At 45.9% G+C, this 20,139-nt stretch overlaps 1 protein-coding gene across 1 annotated transcript; it reads right to left on the bottom strand.

Moving 5' to 3' along the window:
- Nucleotides 1-508: 508 nt before the first annotated feature.
- Nucleotides 509-19,480, bottom strand: LOC129841925 (ribonuclease inhibitor-like; the record flags this gene model as incomplete). The annotated part of the gene is made up of 5 exons (XM_055910294.1): nucleotides 509-1,175; nucleotides 9,013-9,059; nucleotides 9,665-9,838; nucleotides 14,125-14,298; nucleotides 19,307-19,480. Coding segments are annotated over 5 exons (1,102 nt in total), but the record flags the coding sequence as incomplete, so codon positions are not given.
- Nucleotides 19,481-20,139: the final 659 nt, after the last annotated feature.

Here is a 20,139-nt window from a genome sequence, read left to right as displayed (position 1 = left end):
TGTGTGTGTGTGTGTATCTGTCCAGTGTGTGTGTGTGTGTGTGTATCTGTCCAGTGTGTGTGTGTGTGTCCAGTGTGAGTGTGTGTGTGTGTCCAGTGTGTGTTTGTGTGTCCAGTGTGTGTGTGTGTCCCCAATATGTGTGTGTGTCCTGTGTGTGTGTTTGTCCTTTGTGTGTGTGTGTCCAGTGTGTGTGTGTGTCCAGTGTGTTTGTGTGTCCAGTGTGTGTGTGTGTGTCCAGTGTGAATGTGTGTGTCCAGAATGTGTGTGTGTCCAGTGTGTGTGTTTGTCCAGTGTGTGTGTGTATCTGTCCAGTGTGTGTGTGTCCTGTGTGTGTGTGTGTGTACAGTGTGTGTGTTTGTCTAGTGTGTGTGTGGGTGTGTGTGTTTGTCCAGTGTGTGTGTGTGTGTGTGTGTGTGTCAAGTGTGTGTGTGTGTGTACAGTGTGTGTGTGTGTGTGTGTGTCTGTCCAGTGTGTGTGCGTGTTTGTTTGTCGAATGCGTGTGTGTGTGTGTGTGAGTGTCCAGTGTGAGTGTGTGTGTCCAGTGTGAGTGTGTGTGTCCAGTGTGTGTGTGTGTGTGTGTGTGTCCAGTGTGTGTGTGTGTGTGTGTGTCCAGCGTGTGTGTGTGTGTCTGTGTCCAGTGTGTCACTGACAGAGGGACACTGAGTCACCATCATACCAAACCCTAAACCCTGGAAAGAGGGGCTCAGGGAATGTGGAGGTGAATGTGATCAGGTGGGTCAGTGTGTCAGAGGAGGCTCTATAGAAGGACAGCGTGCCGGCTGGCCAGTCCAGATACACTCCGACTCTGTGGGAGCTGGAGGAGGGGACGTCTATGGTTGTGTGATTATTATTGTGACTGGCAATGTAACTGTTGTCAGAGCAGTCCAGACTCCAGGACTTGTCATTGTATCCAAGACAACAGTCATCACCCCATCCTCTCCTGCTGATTCCTTTATATGTCACTCCTATAACAGCCCCCATTCCACTCCACTCTGCCTCCCAGTAACAGCGCTCAGTCAGACCCTCTCTACACAGCACCTGTCTACAGACCTCAAATCTCTCTGGGTGATCAGGATACGGCTGCTCCTCTCTCCCCCAAGTCACCTTTCTGTTCTCCTCAGACAGAGAGAGGAGTCTGTCTACTGTGTTTAGGTCCAGTGTGAGATCACAGACATCTGATGGATGAAACCAGACACAATATTAGAAATCATCATCATTCACATTAGAATGTTAACTCACTTTTCACTAATTCATTTAATGTAGATGTTTCCCTGTGTTTCCCTGGTGTATATATCCCTGTGTTTCCCTGGTGTATATATCCCTGTGTTTCCCTGGTGTTTATATCCCTGTGTTTCCCTGGTGTATATATCCCTGTGTTTCCCTGGTGTATATATCCCTGTGTTTCCCTGGTGTATATATCCCTGTGTTTCACTGGTGTATATATCCCTGTGTTTCCCTGGTGTATTTATCCCTGTGTTTCCCTGGTGTATATATCCCTGTGTTTCACTGGTGTATATATACCTGTGTTTCCTGTCTCTCTGTATCAGTTCGTCTTGTATGTTTATCAAGTCAACCAGCGTTTTTCCCTACTCCTGCTTCTATTCTTTTTTGATAGTCCTCCCGGTTTTTGTCCCTTGCCTGTTTTCTGGACTCTGTACCCGCCTGCCTGACCATTCTGCCTGCCCTGACCTCTAGCCTGCCTGACCTCTAGCCTGTCCTGACCTCTAGCCTGCCTGACCATTCTGCCTGTCTGACCTCTAGTCTGCCTGACCATTCTGCCTGTCCTGACCTCTAGTCTGCCTGACCATTCTGCCTGTCCTACCTCTAGCCTGCCTGACCATTCTGCCTGTCCTGACCTCTAGTCTGCCTGACCATTCTGCCTGTCCTGACCTCTAGCCTGCCTGACCATTCTGCCTGTCCTGACCTCTAGCCTGCCCGACCATTCTGCCTGTCCTGACCTCTAGTCTGCCTGACCATTCTGCCTGTCCTGACCTCTAGCCTGCCTGACCATTCTGCCTGTCCTGACCTCAAGTCTGCCTGACCATTCTGCCTGTCCTGACCTCTAGCCTGCCCGACCATTCTGCCTGTCCTGACCTCTAGTCTGCCTAACCATTCTGCCTGTCCTGACCTCTAGCCTGCCTGACCATTCTGCCTGTCCTGACCTCTAGCCTGCCTGACCATTCTGCCTGTCCTGACCTCTATTCTGCCTGACCATTCTGCCTGTCCTGACCTCTAGCCTGCCTGACCATTCTGCCTGTCCTGACCTCTAGCCTGCCTGAAGATTCTGCCTGTCCTGACCTCTATTCTGCCTGACCATTCTGCCTGTCCTGACCTCTAGCCTGTCCTGACCATTCTGCCTGTCCTGACCTCTAGCCTGCCTGACCATTCTGCCTGTCCTGACCTCTAGCCTGCCTGACCATTCTGCCTGTCCTGACCTCTATTCTGCCTGACCATTCTGCCTGTCCTGACCTCTAGCCTGCCTGACCATTCTGCCTGTCCTGACCTCTAGCCTGCCTGACCATTCTGCCTGTCCTGACCTCTATTCTGCCTGACCATTCTGCCTGTCCTGACCTCTAGCCTGCCTGACCATTCTGCCTGTCCTGACCTCTAGCCTGCCTGAAGATTCTGCCTGTCCTGACCTCTATTCTGCCTGACCATTCTGCCTGTCCTGACCTCTAGCCTGTCCTGACCATTCTGCCTGTCCTGACCTCTAGCCTGCCTGACCATTCTGCCTGTCCTGACCTCTAGCCTGCCTGACCATTCTGCCTGTCCTGACCTCTATTCTGCCTGACCATTCTGCCTGTCCTGACCTCTAGCCTGCCTGACCATTCTGCCTGTCCTGACCTCTAGCCTGCCTGAAGATTCTGCCTGTCCTGACCTCTATTCTGCCTGACCATTCTGCCTGTCCTGACCTCTAGCCTGTCCTGACCATTCTGCCTGTCCTGACCTCTAGCCTGCCTGACCATTCTGCCTGTCCTGACCTCTAGCCTGGCTGACCATTCTGCCTGTCCTGACCTCTAGCCTGCCTGACCATTCTGCCTGTCCTGACCTCTAGCCTGGCTGACCATTCTGCCTGTCCTGACCTCTAGCCTGGCTGACCATTCTGCCTGTCCTGACCTCTAGTCTGCCTGACCATTCTGCCTGTCCTGACCTCTAGTCTGCCTGACCATTCTGCCTGTCCTGACCTCTAGTCTAGGTATCAAAAGGAGAAGTTAAGGTAACTTGAAACTTGTTGAATGATCATGTGTTATACTGTATGGTAATATAAAACACACTTATTCCCATTAATTACACACACACACACACTGTCATGTTTTGTCATTGATCATGTCTTGTCCCTGTGCTTCCCTCTGCTGGTCTTAGTAGGTTCTTTCCCTCTTTCTATCCCTCTCTCTCCCCCTTCCTCTCTCCCTCTCTCGCTCTCTCTCTCTATCGTTCCGTTCCTGCTCCCTGCTGTTTCTCATTCTCCTAACGACCTCATTTACTCTTTCACACCTGTCCCCTATTTTGCCCTCTGATTAGAGTCCCTATTTCTCCCTCTGTTTTCCGCTTCTGTCCTTGTCGGATTCTTGTTTGATGTTTGCTGCTCTGTGTCCTTGTTCCGCCCTGTCGTGTTTTTGCCTTCTTCAGATGCTGCGTGTGAGCAGGTGTCTATGTCAGCTACGGCCTGTGTCTTCCTGAAGCGACCTGCAGTCTGTGGTCGCGTCTCCTGTCGTTCCTCTCTACTGACGAGAGGATTTCAGTTTCCTATTTTGGATTTACCTTTGATAATATCCAGGAGAATCATTGTTTGTTTAAAACTGGAATAAAGACTCTGTTTCTATTACGTCGCTTTTGGGTCCTCATTCACCAGCATAACAGAAGAATCCGACCAAGATGGACCCAGCGACTATGGATTCTCTCAACACTGCCGTCGAGTTCCAGGGAGCAATGCTCGGCAGACACGAGCAGGAATTGTTTGCTGCTCGTCATGCCGTTGAGACCCTGGCCGCTCAGGTCTCCGATCTCTCTGGACAGTTTCAGAGTCTTCGTCTCGTGCCACCAGCTACTTCCTGGTCTTCCGAGTCTCCGGAACCTAGGGTTAATAACCCACCATGTTACTCTGGGCAGCCCACTGAGTGTCGCTCCTTTCTCACCCAGTGTGATATTGTGTTCTCTCTCCAGCCCAACACGTACTCAAGAGAGAGAGCTCGGATCGCTTACGTCATATCACTCCTTACTGGTCGGGCTCGGGAGTGGGGCACAGCTATCTGGGAGGCAAGGGCTGAGTGTTCTAACGATTATCAGAACTTTAAAGAGGAGATGATACGGGTTTTTGATCGTTCAGTTTTTGGGAAGGAGGCTTCCAGGGCCCTGGCTTCCCTATGTCAAGGTGATCGATCCATAACGGATTACTCTATAGAGTTTCGCACTCTTGCTGCCTCCAGTGACTGGAACGAGCCGGCGTTGCTCGCTCGTTTTCTGGAGGGACTCCACGCTGAGGTTAAGGATGAGATTCTCTCCCGGGAGGTTCCTTCCAGCGTGGACTCTTTGATTGCACTCGCCATCCGCATAGAACGACGGATAGATCTTCGTCACCGAGCTCGTGGAAGAGAGCTCGCGTTAACGGTGCTTCCCCTCTCCGCATCTCAACCATCTCCTCCCACCGGCTCAGAGACTGAGCCCATGCAGCTGGGAGGTATTCGCATCTCGACTAAGGAGAGGGAACGGAGAATCACCAACCGCCTTTGCCTCTATTGCGGTTCTGCTGGACATTTTGTCATGTCATGTCCAGTAAAAGCCAGAGCTCATCAGTAAGCGGAGGGCTACTGGTGAGCGCTACTACTCAAGTCTCTCCATCAAGATCCTGTACTACCTTGTCGGTCCATCTACGCTGGACCGGTTCGGCTGCTTCCTGCAGTGCTTTGATAGACTCTGGGGCTGAGGGTTGTTTTATGGACGAAGCATGGGCTCGGAAACATGACATTCCTCTCAGACAGTTAGGGAAGCCCACGCCCATGTTCGCCTTAGATGGTAGTCTTCTCCCCAGTATCAGATGTGAGACACTACCTTTAACCCTCACAGTATCTGGTAACCACAGTGAGACCATTTCCTTTTTGATTTTTCGTTCACCTTTTACACCTGTTGTTTTGGGTCATCCCTGGCTTGTATGTCATAATCCTTCTATTAATTGGTCTAGTAATTCTATCCTATCCTGGAACGTTTCTTGTCATGTGAAGTGTTTAATGTCTGCTATCCCTCCTGTTTCTTCTGTCCCCTCTACTCAGGAGGAACCTGGTGATTTGACAGGAGTGCCGGAGGAATATCATGATCTACGCACGGTCTTCAGTCGGTCCAGAGCCAACTCTCTTCCTCCTCACCGGTCGTATGATTGTTGTATTGATCTCCTTCCGGGGACCACTCCCCCTCGGGGTAGACTATACTCTCTGTCGGCTCCCGAACGTAAGGCTCTCGAGGATTATCTGTCTGTTTCTCTCGACGCCGGTACCGTGGTGCCTTCTTCCTCTCCCGCCGGAGCGGGGTTTTTCTTTGTTAAGAAGAAGGACGGTACTCTGCGCCCCTGCGTAGATTATCGAGGGCTGAATGACATAACGGTTAAGAATCGTTATCCGCTTCCCCTTATGTCGTCAGCCTTCGAGATTCTGCAGGGAGCCAGGTGCTTTACTAAGTTGGACCTTCGTAACGCTTACCATCTCGTTCGCATCAGAGAGGGGGACGAGTGGAAAACGGCGTTTAACACTCCGTTAGGGCATTTTGAATACCGGGTTCTGCCGTTCGGTCTCGCTAATGCTCCAGCTGTCTTTCAGGCATTAGTTAATGATGTACTGAGAGACATGCTGAACATCTTTGTTTTCGTTTACCTTGACGATATCCTGATTTTTTCACCGTCACTCGAGATTCATGTTCAGCACGTTCGACGTGTACTCCAGCGCCTTTTAGAGAATTGTCTCTACGTGAAGGCTGAGAAGTGCGCCTTTCATGTCTCATCTGTCACATTTCTCGGTTCTGTTATTTCCGCTGAAGGCATTCAGATGGATCCCGCTAAGGTCCAGGCTGTCAGCGATTGGCCCGTTCCTAAGTCACGTGTCGAGTTGCAGCGCTTTCTCGGTTTCGCTAATTTCTATCGGCGTTTCATTCGTAATTTCGGTCAAGTGGCTGCCCCTCTCACAGCTCTGACTTCTGTCAAGACTTGCTTTAAGTGGTCCGGTTCCGCCCAGGGAGCTTTTGATCTCCTCAAGAAGCGTTTTACATCCGCCCCTATCCTTGTTACTCCTGACGTCACTAAACAATTCATTGTCGAGGTTGACGCTTCAGAGGTGGGCGTGGGAGCCATTCTGTCCCAGCGCTTCCAGTCTGACGATAAGGTCCATCCTTGCGCTTACTTTTCTCATCGCCTGTCGCCATCGGAACGCAACTATGATGTGGGTAACCGCGAACTGCTCGCCATCCGCTTAGCCATAGGCGAATGGCGACAGTGGTTGGAGGGGGCGACCGTCCCTTTTGTCGTTTGGACTGACCATAAGAACCTTGAGTACATCCGTTCTGCCAAACGACTTAATGCACGTCAAGCTCGTTGGGCGTTGTTTTTCGCTCATTTCGAGTTCGTGATTTCCTATCGTCCGGGAAATAAGAACACCAAGCCTGATGCCTTATCCCGTCTCTTTAGTTCTTCTGTGGCTTCTACCGACCCCGAGGGGATTCTCCCTGAAGGGCGTGTTGTCGGGTTGACTGTCTGGGGAATTGAGAGACAGGTAAAGCAAGCACTCACTCACACTGCGTCGCCGCGCGCTTGTCCTAGTAACCTTCTGTTCGTTCCTGTCTCTACTCGTCTGGCTGTTCTTCAGTGGGCTCACTCTGCCAAGTTAGCTGGCCACCCCGGCGTTCGGGGTACGCTTGCTTCTATTCGCCAGCGGTTTTGGTGGCCTACTCAGGAGCGTGACACGCGCCGTTTCGTGGCTGCTTGTTCGGACTGCGCGCAGACTAAGTCAGGTAACTCTCCTCCTGCCGGTCGTCTCAGACCGCTTCCCATTCCTTCTCGACCATGGTCTCACATCGCCTTAGACTTTATTACCGGTCTGCCTTCGTCTGCGGGGAAGACTGTGATTCTTACGGTTATCGATAGGTTCTCTAAGGCGGCACATTTCATTCCCCTCGCTAAGCTTCCTTCCGCTAAGGAGACGGCACAAATCATCATTGAGAATGTGTTCAGAATTCATGGCCTCCCGTTAGACGCCGTTTCAGACAGAGGCCCGCAATTCACGTCACAGTTTTGGAGGGAGTTCTGTCGTTTGATTGGTGCTTCCGTCAGTCTCTCTTCCGGGTTTCATCCCCAGTCTAACGGTCAAGCAGAAAGGGCCAATCAGTCGATTGGTCGCATATTACGCAGCCTTTCGTTTCGAAACCCTGCGTCTTGGGCAGAACAGCTCCCCTGGGCTGAGTACGCTCACAACTCGCTTCCTTCGTCTGCTACCGGGCTATCTCCGTTTCAGAGTAGTCTTGGGTACCAGCCTCCTCTGTTCTCGTCCCAGCTCGCCGAGTCCAGCGTTCCCTCCGCTCAGGCTTTTGTCCAACGTTGTGAGCGCACCTGGAGGAGGGTCAGGTCTGCACTTTGCCGTTACAGGGCGCAGACTGTGAGAGCCGCCAATAAACGTAGGATTAAGAGTCCTAGGTATTGTCGCGGTCAGAGAGTGTGGCTTTCCACTCGTAACCTTCCCCTTACGACAGCTTCTCGCAAGTTGACTCCGCGGTTCATTGGTCCGTTCCGTGTCTCTCAGGTCGTCAATCCTGTCGCTGTGCGACTGCTTCTTCCGCGACATCTTCGTCGCGTCCACCCTGTCTTCCATGTCTCCTGTGTCAAGCCTTTTCTTCGCGCCCCCGTTCGTCTTCCCTCCCCCCCCCCGTCCTTGTCGAGGGCGCACCTATTTACAAGGTACGGAAGATCATGGACATGCGTTCTCGGGGACGTGGTCACCAGTACTTAGTGGATTGGGAGGGTTACGGTCCTGAGGAGAGGAGTTGGGTTCCATCTCGGGACGTGCTGGACCGTTCGTTGATTGATGATTTCCTTCGTTGCCGCCAGGGTTCCTCCTCGAGTGCGCCAGGAGGCGCTCGGTGAGTGGGGGGGTACTGTCATGTTTTGTCATTGATCATGTCTTGTCCCTGTGCTTCCCTCTGCTGGTCTTAGTAGGTTCTTTCCCTCTTTCTATCCCTCTCTCTCCCCCTTCCTCTCTCCCTCTCTCGCTCTCTCTCTCTATCGTTCCGTTCCTGCTCCCTGCTGTTTCTCATTCTCCTAACGACCTCATTTACTCTTTCACACCTGTCCCCTATTTTGCCCTCTGATTAGAGTCCCTATTTCTCCCTCTGTTTTCCGCTTCTGTCCTTGTCGGATTCTTGTTTGATGTTTGCTGCTCTGTGTCCTTGTTCCGCCCTGTCGTGTTTTTGCCTTCTTCAGATGCTGCGTGTGAGCAGGTGTCTATGTCAGCTACGGCCTGTGTCTTCCTGAAGCGACCTGCAGTCTGTGGTCGCGTCTCCTGTCGTTCCTCTCTACTGACGAGAGGATTTCAGTTTCCTATTTTGGATTTACCTTTGATAATATCCAGGAGAATCATTGTTTGTTTAAAACTGGAATAAAGACTCTGTTTCTATTACGTCGCTTTTGGGTCCTCATTCACCAGCATAACACACACACACACACACACACACACACACACACACACACACACACACACACACACACACACACACACACACACACACACACACACACACACACACACACACACACACACACACACACACACACACACACACACACACACACACAGACAGAATCACACACACACATTGTCAAAGCAACTCTTTGCAAACTTTGGTGTCCCTGATTTCTGCTTCTGTAGAACTACAGCTGATATTTAATATGACCAAGTAAGTAATGATGGTGGTCTTTGACTTTGACTTAACTTGAATTAAGACTTATTCTTAGTCATATTCTTCACAGCAGTCAACACTCACATTTTCTAAGCCCAGGTTTCATTGTGTTCTCTCCACCATGTTCCACACTGTAGCGGTAAGCAGAAGAAGAGACAGTCATTGAGGGATACACCTGAACTCAACAGACACACACACACACACACACACACACACACACACACACACACACACACACACACACACACACACACACACACACACACACACACACACACACACACACACACACACACACACACACACACACACACACACAAACACACACTGGACACACACACTGGACACACACACTGACACTGGACACAAACACTGTGTGTGTGTGTCCAGTGTCAGTGTGTGTGTCCAGTGTGTGTGTGTGTGTGTGTGTGTGTGTGTGTGTGTGTGTGTGTGTGTCTGTGTGTGTCTGTGTGTGTCTGTGTGTGTCTGTGTGAGTCATGGTTGTGTGTATGAGTCTAGTGTGTTTCACACTGGACACACAGACACACACACACACACACACACACACACACACACACACACACACACACACACACACACACACACAGGACACCACACACACTGGACTCACACACAGCATATAACTTTGTCCAAGTGGTGGTCAGAATGTTTGTCTTAACTAGCCTGATGAGTCAAACATATCTGATATGAACATTGACATAAACCCTCTACATACTTGAGTTTCTCCAGTCTGCAGTGTGGATCCTCCAGTCCAGCAGAGAGCAGTCTGACTCCTGAGTCTCCTGGGTGATTGTAGCTCAGGTCCAGCTCTCTCAGGTGTGAGGGGTTTGACCTCAGAGCTGAGACCAGAGAAGCACAGCCTTCCTCTGTGACTAGACAGCCTGACAACCTGACAAAGAGTCAAATCATATTAAAATCACACTGATATTCTTTGGTGGTGAAAATAGTGGCAACATGTTTTTCTCCATATTCATGTCACACCCTGATCTGTTTCACCTGTCTTGTGATTGTCTCCACCCCCTCCAGGTGTCGCGTATTTCCCTGGTGTATATATCCCTGTGTTTCCCTGGTGTATATATCCTTGTGTTTCCCTGGTGTATATATCCCTGTGTTTCCCTGGTGTATATATCCCTGTGTTTCCCTGGTGTATATATCCCTGTGTTTCCCTGGTGTATATATCCCTGTGTTTCCCTGGTGTATATATCCCTGTGTTTCCCTGGTGTATATATCCCTGTGTTTCCCTGGTGTATATATCCCCGTGTTTCCCTGGTGTATATATCCCTGTGTTTCCCTGGTGTATATATCCCTGTGTTTCCCTGGTGTACATATCCCTGTGTTTCCCTGGTGTATATATCCCTGTGTTTCCCTGGTGTATATATTCCTGTGTTTCCCTGGTGTATATATCCCTGTGTTTCCCTGGTGTATATATCCCTGTGTTTCCCTGGTGTATATATCCCTGTGTTTCCCTGGTGTATATATCCCTGTGTTTCCCTGGTGTATATATCCCTGGTGTATATATCTCCCTGTGTTTCCCTGGTGTATATATCCCTGTGTTTCCCTGGTGTATATATCCCTGGTGTATATATCCCTGTGTTTCCCTGGTGTATATATCCCTGTGTTTCCCTGGTGTATATATCCCTGTGTTTCCCTGGTGTATATATCCCTGTGTTTCCCTGGTGTATATATCCCTGTGTTTCCCTGGTGTATATATCCCTGTGTTTCCCTGGTGTATATATCCCTGTGTTTCCATGGTGTATTTATCCCTGTGTTTCCCTGGTGTATATATCCCTGTGTTTCCCTGGTGTATATATCTCCCTGTGTTTCCATGGTGTATTTATCCCTGTGTTTCCTGTCTCTCTGTACCAGTTCGTCTTGTATGTTCATCAAGTCAACCAGCGTTTTTCCCTACTCCTGCTTCTGTTCTTTTTTGATAGTCCTCCCGGTTTTTGTCCCTTGCCTGTTTTCTGGACTCTGTACCCGCCTGCCTGACCATTCTGCCTCTCCTGACCTCTAGCCTGCCTGACCATTCTGCCTGTCCTGACCTCTAGCCTGCCTGACCATTCTGCCTGTCCTGACCTCTAGCCTGCCTGACCATTCTGCCTGTCCTGACCTCTAGCCTGCCTGACCTCTAGTCTGGCTGTCCTGACCTCTAGTCTGCCTGACCATTCTGCCTGTCCTGACCTGTAGTCTGCCTGACCATTCTGCCTGTCCTGACCTCTAGCCTGCCTGACCATTCTGCCTGTCCTGACCTCTAGCCTGCCTGACCATTCTGCCTGTCCTGACCTCTAGCCTGCCTGACCATTCTGCCTGTCCTGACCTCTAGCCTGCCTGACCTCTAGTCTGCCTGACCATTCTGCCTGTCATGACCTCTAGTCTGCCTGACCATTCTGCCTGTCCTGACCTCTAGCCTGCCCTGACCTCGAGTCTGCCTGTCCTGACCTCTAGCCTGCCTGCCACACTGTACCTCCTGGACTCTGATCTGGTTATGACCTTTGGCCCGTCCACGACCATTCTCTTGCCTACCCCTTTTAGTATATTAATAAATATCAAAGACTCTAACCATCTGCCTCCCGTGCCATCTGGGTCTCGCCTTGTGCCTTAAACCACACTGCTATTCTTTGAGGGTATCACCTTTTATTTGAGGGTAGTTTAATACATGTCTGTTTCACCATTTAGAAAAATAAAAACACTTTATGAATCTCGTCCCCCTATTTGAAGAAGTCATAAATATTCTGACCAATTCACTTATAGTTTATTAAAGTAGTCAAAAGTATAGTATTTGGTCCCGTATTCTTTGAACACAATTACTTCATCAAGCCTGTGACTGCCATGATTGAGAAAGATCATGAATGAATCATTAAAAATAATGAGTGAGAAAGTTAGAGGATACAACAAAACATGTTAACCTGTCAGTTGTTTTCTCTAGAGCTCAATCTCTCTGTCATGCAATCTCTGTAGTTCTCTCGTTTGGTTTAGCAACTACATGTCACTTTGTCCGTTACCCTGTGAGTGTTGTTTTGCTATGGTGTTTGACTGTTTGTTGATGGTGGGAAAAGGGGGTACCAGGACAAGTTGCCCATGGGCAACACTACCCGTAGGTAAACTTTGTCTAAATACACTAGTTAGAACTGGGCGGACCACCCACTGTATTTTTGGTTAGTTAGTTAGCTGTATTGAAGTAGGCTAGTCTACCTTAGGGGTGTTTTAGGATATTTGTTTCTTTCCTTGGGTCCAGCTCAGCCCCTTTTCCTGCCCCTCCTTTACCGTGTGTTTAATAACATGAGTGTTTGATGGTATGAAATGGAACACATGGAAACCACGTGTTTGATACCATTCCACTTATTCCCCTCCAGCCATTACAAGCCTGTCCTCCACAATTAACAAAGAGCTGAAGTTAGTTTCAGAGTGGGTGGCAAGGAATAAGTTAGCCCTAAATATTTATAAAACTAAAAGCATTGTATTTGGGAAAAATCACTCACTAAAACCTCAACTAAATATTGTAATGAATCATGTGGAAATTGAGCAAGTTGAGGTGACTTAACTGCTTGGAGTAACCCTGGACTGTAACCTGTCATGTTCAAAACATATTGATACAACAGTAGCTAAGATGGGGAGAAATCTGTCCATAATAAAGCACTGCTCTGCCTTCTTAACAACACTATCAACAAGGCAGGTCCTACAGGCCCTAGTTTCTACCTTCTTAACAACACTATCAACAAGGCAGGTCCTACAGGCCCTAGTTTCTACCTTCTTAACAACACTATCAACAAGGCAGGTCCTACAGGCCCTAGTTTCTACCTTCTTAACAACACTATCAACAAGGCAGGTCCTACAGGCCCTAGTTTCTACCTTCTTAACAGCACTATGAACAAGGCAGGTCCTACAGGCCCTAGTTTCTACCTTCTTAACAACACTATCAACCAGGCAGGTCCTACAGGCCCTAGTTTCTACCTTCTTAACAACACTATCAACAAGGCAGGTCCTACAGGCCCTAGTTTCTACCTTCTTAACAGCACTATCAACAAGGCAGGTCCTACTAGGTCCTCCCTAGTTTACCGCATCTTGACTACTGTTCAGTCGTGTGGTCAGGTGCCACAAAAAAGGATTTAGGAAAGTTGCAATTGGCTCAGAACAGGGCAGCACGGTTGGCCCTTGGATGTATACAGAGAGCTAACATTAATAATATGCATCTCAATCTCTCCTGGCTGAAAGTGGAGGAGAGATTAACTTCATCACTACCAGTATTTGTAAAATGTGCTGACATTCTGAATGTACCGAGCTGTCTTTTTAAACAACTAGCTCACACTTCAGACACCCATGTATACCCCACAAGACATGACACAAGAGGTCTCTTCACAGTCCGCAAGTCTAGAACAGACTATGGGAGGCACACAGTACTACATAGAGCCATGACTACATGGAACTCTATTCCACAGTACTACATAGAGCCATGACTACATGGAACTCTATTCCACAGTACTACATAGAGCCATGACTACATGGAACTCTATTCCACAGTACTACATAGAGCCATGACTACATGGAACTCTATTCCACAGTACTACATAGAGCCATGACTACATGGAACTCTATTCCACAGTACTACATAGAGCCATGACTACATGGAACTCTATTCCACAGTACTACATAGAGCCATGACTACATGGAACTCTATTCCACAGTACTACATAGAGCCATGACGACATGGAACTCTATTCCACATCAAGTAACTGACGCCAGTATTAAAATTAGATTTTTAAAAATGATTTAAAAAACACCTTATGGAACAGCGGGGCCTGTGAAGAGATACACACACACACACACACACACACACACACACACACACACACACACACACACACACACACACACACACACACACACACACACACACACACACACACACACACACACACACACACACACACACACACACACACACACACTAACATACTCACTATAAACATGGGTTTAGTGCTGTAGATATGTGGTAGGGGCCTGAGGGCACACAGTGTGTTGTGAAATATGTGAATGTATTGTAATGTTGTAAAATTGTATAAACTGGCTTAATTTTGCTGGACCCCAGAAAGAGTAGCTGCTGCTTTGGCAGGAACTAATGGCGATCCATAATAAATACAATAAAAATACTTGTTGACCAACTACAGGAAAACTGACCTCAGAGTCTCCAGTTTACAGTGGGGATTCCCCAGTCCAGCAGAGAGCAGCTTCACTCCTGAATCCTTCAGGTCATTGTTACTCAGGTCCAGCTCTCTCAGGTGTGAGGGGTTTGAACTGAGAACTGAGGCCAACACTTTACAGGATGTGTCTGTGAGTTTACAGCCAGTGAGTCTGCCAACACAGAAGAAATACAATGACAGACAGGTTGTATTAAAATGTTACGCTTAGCTTTCCCTGCTTACACTGTAACCTGTGCACAAATAATGTGTTGGGTTTGACCTCAGAGCTGAGACCAGAGAAGCACAGCCTTCCTCTGTGACTAGACAGCCTGACAGCCTGCAAAGAGTCACATCGTATTAAAATCACACTGATATCCTTTGGTGGTGAAAATAGTGGCAGTATATTTTTTATACATTTTCAGATATATCAGTGTCCTGAAACCTGCCATATCTATTCATGAAATAATGTATCATTACTAGAAAAGACAAATTATCAAAGTGTTGCTTGAAGAGAGAAAAATGTATATTACAAATATTTGAGTAGACTGACCAGACCAGTTTAAAAAGCAGTATCAGTCAAAAGACAGACAGTGAGGTATCAGATGTAGATTGTATTGAGTATACAGTCCACACCATATCTATTTTGACAGTGAAGCTAACATTTTAAATGTGGCTCTATACTCTAACATTTTGGATTTGAGATCAAACGTTTCATATGAGGTGACAGTATATAATGTCACCTTTTATTTGAGGATATTTTAATACATATCTGTTTCACCATTTAGAAAAACAAAAGCACTTTATGTATCTAGTCCCCCTATTTGAAGAAGTCATAAGTATTCTGACCAATTCACTTATAGTATATTAATGTAGTCCAAAGTACAGTATTTGTTCAGATATTCCTTGAATGCAATGACTTAAACTCGTTGATTGCATTTGGAATTTGTTTAGTCTGTGTTTTGCCCAAAATTAAAATGGTGGATTGTGACTGGAGTAAATGTCTTTATAAGTGAGTAGATAACATGTTTCTAAACACTATTAAATTAATCCTGATGATGCCATGATTAATACAAATCATGAATGAATCATGATGATAATGAGTGAGAAAGTTACAGAGGCTACAACAAAACATGCTAACCTCTCACCATTACCAATAACAGAGGCTACAACAAAACATGCTAACCTCTCACCATTACCAATAACAGAGGCTACAACAAAACATGCTAACCTATCACCATTACCAATAACAGAGGCTACAACAAAACATGCTAACCTCTCACCATTACCAATAACAGAGGCTACAACAAAACATACCAACCTCTCACCATTACCAATAACAGAGGCTACAACAAAACATGCTAACCTCTCACCATTACCAATAACAGAGGCTACAACAAAACATGCTAACCTCTCACCATTACCAATAACAGAGGCTACAACAAAACATACTAACCTCTCACCATTACCAATAACAGAGACTACAACAAAACATACTAACCTCTCACCATTACCAATAACAGAGACTACAACAAAACATGCTAACCTCTCACCATTACCAATAACAGAGACTACAACAAAACATACTAACCTCTCACCATTACCAATAACAGAGGCTACAACAAAACATGCTAACCTCTCACCATTACCAATAACAGAGGCTACAACAAAACATGCTAACCTCTCACCATTACCAATAACAGAGACTACAACAAAACATACTAACCTCTCACCATTACCAATAACAGAGACTACAACAAAACATGCTAACCTCTCACCATTACCAATAACAGAGACTACAACAAAACATACTAACCTCTCACCATTACCAATAACAGAGGCTACAACAAAACATGCTAACCTCTCACCATTACCAATAACAGAGGCTACAACAAAACATGCTAACCTCTCACCATTACCAATAACAGAGGCTACAACAAAACATGCTAACCTCTCACTATTACCAATAACAGAGGCTACAACAAAACATGCTAACCTCTCACCATTACCAATAACAGAGGCTACAACAAAACATACTAACCTCTCACCATTACCAATAACAGAGGCTACAACAAAACATACTAACCTCTCACCATTACCAATAACAGAGGCTACAACAAAACATACTAACCTCTCACCATTACCAATAACAGAGACTACAACAAAACATACTAACCTCTCACCATTACCAATAACAGAGGCTACAACAAAACATGCTAACCTTTTACATTTTTACTAACGACATGCCACTTTGAGTAAGGCCAGTGTGTCTATGTATGTGGATGACTCAACATGCCACTTTGAGTAAGGCCAGTGTGTCTATGTATGTAGATGACTCAACATGCCACTTTGAGTAAAGCCAGTGTGTCTATGTATGTGGATGACTCAACATGCCACTTTGAGTAAGGCCAGTGTGTCTATGTATGTAGATGACTCAACATGCCACTTTGAGTAAGGCCAGTGTGTCTATGTATGTAGATGACTCAACATGCCACTTTGAGTAAGGCCAGTGTGTCTATGTATGTAGATGACTCAACACGTCACTTTGAGTAAGTCCAGTGTGTCTATGTATGTGGATGACTCAACACGTCACTTTGAGTAAGTCCAGTGTGTCTATGTATGTAGATGACTCAACACGTCACTTTGAGTAAGTCCAGTGTGTCTATGTATGTGGATGACTCAACATGTCACTGGCTTTGAGTAAGGCCAGTGTGTCTATGTATGTGGATGACTCAACATGCCACTTTGAGTAAGACCAGTGTGTCTATGTATGTAGATGACTCAACATGCCACTTTGAGTAAGGCCAGTGTGTCTATGTATGTGGATGACTCAACATGCCACTGGCTTTGAGTAAGGCCAGTGTGTCTATGTATGTGGATGACTCAACATGCCACTTTGAGTAAGACCAGTGTGTCTATGTATGTAGATGACTCAACATGCCACTGGCTTTGAGTAAGGCCAGTGTGTCTATGTATGTGGATGACTCAACATGCCACTTTGAGTAAGACCATGATTAATACAAATCATAAATCAATCATGAACAATAATTAATGAGAAAGTTACAGAGACTACAACAAAACATACTAACCTCTCACCATTACCAATAACAGAGGATACAACAAAACATACTAACCTCTCACCATTACCAATAACAGAGGCTACAACAAAACATACTAACCTCTCACCATTAATGTCACCTTTTATTTGAGGGTATTTTAATACATATCTGTTTCACAATTTAGAAAAATAAAAGCACTTTATGTCTCTAGTCCCCCTATATGAAGTCATAAGTATTCTGAACAATTCACTTATAGTGTATTAAAGTAGTCAAAAGTATAGTATTTTGTCCCATATTCCTTGAACGCAATGTTTACATCAAGCCTGATGATGCCATGATTGAGAAAGATCATGAATGAATAATGAATAATAATGAGTGAGAGAGTTACAGAGGCTACAACAAAACATGCTAACCTCTCACCATTACCAATAACAGAGGCTACAACAAAACATGCTAACCTCTCACCATTACCAATAACAGAGACTACAACAAAACATGCTAACCTCTCACCATTACCAATAACAGAGACTACAACAAAACATGCTAACCTCTCACCATTACCAATAACAGAGGCTACAACAAAACATACTAACCTCTCACCATTACCAATAACAGAGGCTACAACAAAACATGCTAACCTCTCACCATTACCAATAACAGAGGCTACAACAAAACATGCTAACCTCTCACCATTACCAATAACAGAGGCTACAACAAAACATGCTAAACTCTCACCATTACCAATAACAGAGACTACAACAAAACATGCTAACCTCTCACCATTACCAGTAACAGAGGCTACAACAAAACATGCTAACCTCTCACCATAACCAATAACAGAGGATACAACAAAACATACTAACCTCTCACCATTACCAATAACAGAGACTACGACAAAACATGCTAACCTCTCACCATTACCAATAACAGAGGCTACGACAAAACATGCTAACCTCTCACCATTACCAATAACAGAGGCTACAACAAAACATACTAACCTCTCACCATTACCAATAACAGAGGCTACAACAAAACATGCTAATCTCTCACCATTAACCTCAAATAAAAGGTGACATTCTGTACTGTCACCTAATATGAAACATTCTATCTCAAATCCAAAATGCTGGAGACAGCACCACATTTAAAACTGTAAGCTTCACTGTCCAAACACATATGGTGTGGACTATGTGTGTCTGGTAAACACATGTGGATCTGGTGAACAGTTATCACTTGTTGACCAACTACAGGAATACTGACCTCAGAGTCTCCAGTTTACAGTGGGGATTCCCCAGTCCAGCAGAGAGCAGCATCACTCCTGAATCCTTCAGGTCATTGTTACTCAGGTCCAGCTCTCTCAGGTGTGAGGGGTTTGACTCCAGAGCTGAGACCAGAGAAGCACAGCCTTCCTCTGTGACTCCACAGCCTGACAGCCTGACAAAGAGATCATCATGACTTCACAAACACACTGTTAATTTAACACCAGTAGTGTAGAAGGACAATGGCAGATGCATTTGGTTAATTATCCAAAACAACATACAGATTCATCTTCCGTCTCCTAGAATTGTATGGTCAAAATGTTATACTAATGTGAACATCAATGGATTTATTCAATATGTTATTCAATATAATGATCAATGAACCCTTTTGTAATTGTGATTGATATGTGATAATGAACATAGAATATCCAGTTCATTAACTGTAACAACCCCAGCTTCCTGTGGTGAAACGACAGCTGTGCAAGGTATTGGGCAACAGCTTTTGTCCTGTGTGTGTGTGTGTGAGTCCAGTGTGTGTGTGTTTGTGAGTCCAGCGTGTGTGTGTGTGTCTATTGTGTGTGTGTGTGTCTATTGTGTGTGTCCAGTCTGTGTTTGAGAGGACACACACACATACACTGGACAAACTGGACACACACACACTAGACACACACACACACACACACACACACACACACACACACACACACACACACACACACACACACACACACACACACACACACACACACACACACACACACACACACAGCATATAACTTTGTCCAAGTGTTGGTAAGAATGTTTGTCTTAACTAGCCTGATAAGTCAATCATGTCTGATACGAACATTGACATAAACCCTCTACATACTTGAGTTTCTCCAGTCTGCAGTGTGGATCCTCCAGTCCAGCAGAGAGCAGTCTGACTCCTGAGTCTCCTGGGTGATTGTAGCTCAGGTCCAGCTCTCTCAGGTGTGAGGGGTTTGACCTCAGAGCTGAGACCAGAGAAGCACAGCCTTCCTCTGTGACTAGACAGCCTGGCAGCCTGACAAAGAGTCAAATCATATTAAAATCACACTGATATTCTTTGGTGGTGAAAATAGTGGCAGTATATTTTTTTTACATATTCAGATATATCTGTGTCCTGAAACCTGCCATATCTATTCATAAACGGATGTTTCATTATTAGAAATGACAAATTATCAAAGTATTGACTGCAGATAGAAAAATGTATAGTACAAATATTATAGTAGACTGACCAGACCTGTTTAAAAAGCAGTATCAGTCAAAAGACAGACAGTGAGGTATCAGATTTAGATTGTATTGAGTATACAGTCCACACCATATCTATTTTGACAGTGAAGCTAACATTTTAAATGTGGCTCTGTACTCCAACATTTTGGATTTCAGATCAAATGTTTCATATGAGGTGACAGTATATAATGTCACCTTTTACTTGAGGATATTTTAATACATATCTATTTCAACATTTATAAATGAAAGCACTTTATGTATCTAGTCCCCCCATACTTTGATAATTTGAAGAAGTCGTAAATATTCTGATCAATTTACTTATAATGTATTAAAGTAGTCAAAAGTGTAGTATTTGGTTCCAAACTCATTGGTTGCATTTGCAGTTTGTTTTGGGTTGTGTTTTGGGTTGTGTTGTGCCCAATAGTAACTGAACTGTGGATGGTGAATGAA

The sequence above is a fragment of the Salvelinus fontinalis genome, unplaced genomic scaffold (genome assembly GCF_029448725.1).
Source record: "Salvelinus fontinalis isolate EN_2023a unplaced genomic scaffold, ASM2944872v1 scaffold_0004, whole genome shotgun sequence".
NCBI lineage: Eukaryota > Metazoa > Chordata > Actinopteri > Salmoniformes > Salmonidae > Salvelinus > Salvelinus fontinalis.
Note: the sequence above shows the minus strand (reverse complement) of the source record. Positions and strands in the feature narration are given on the sequence as shown.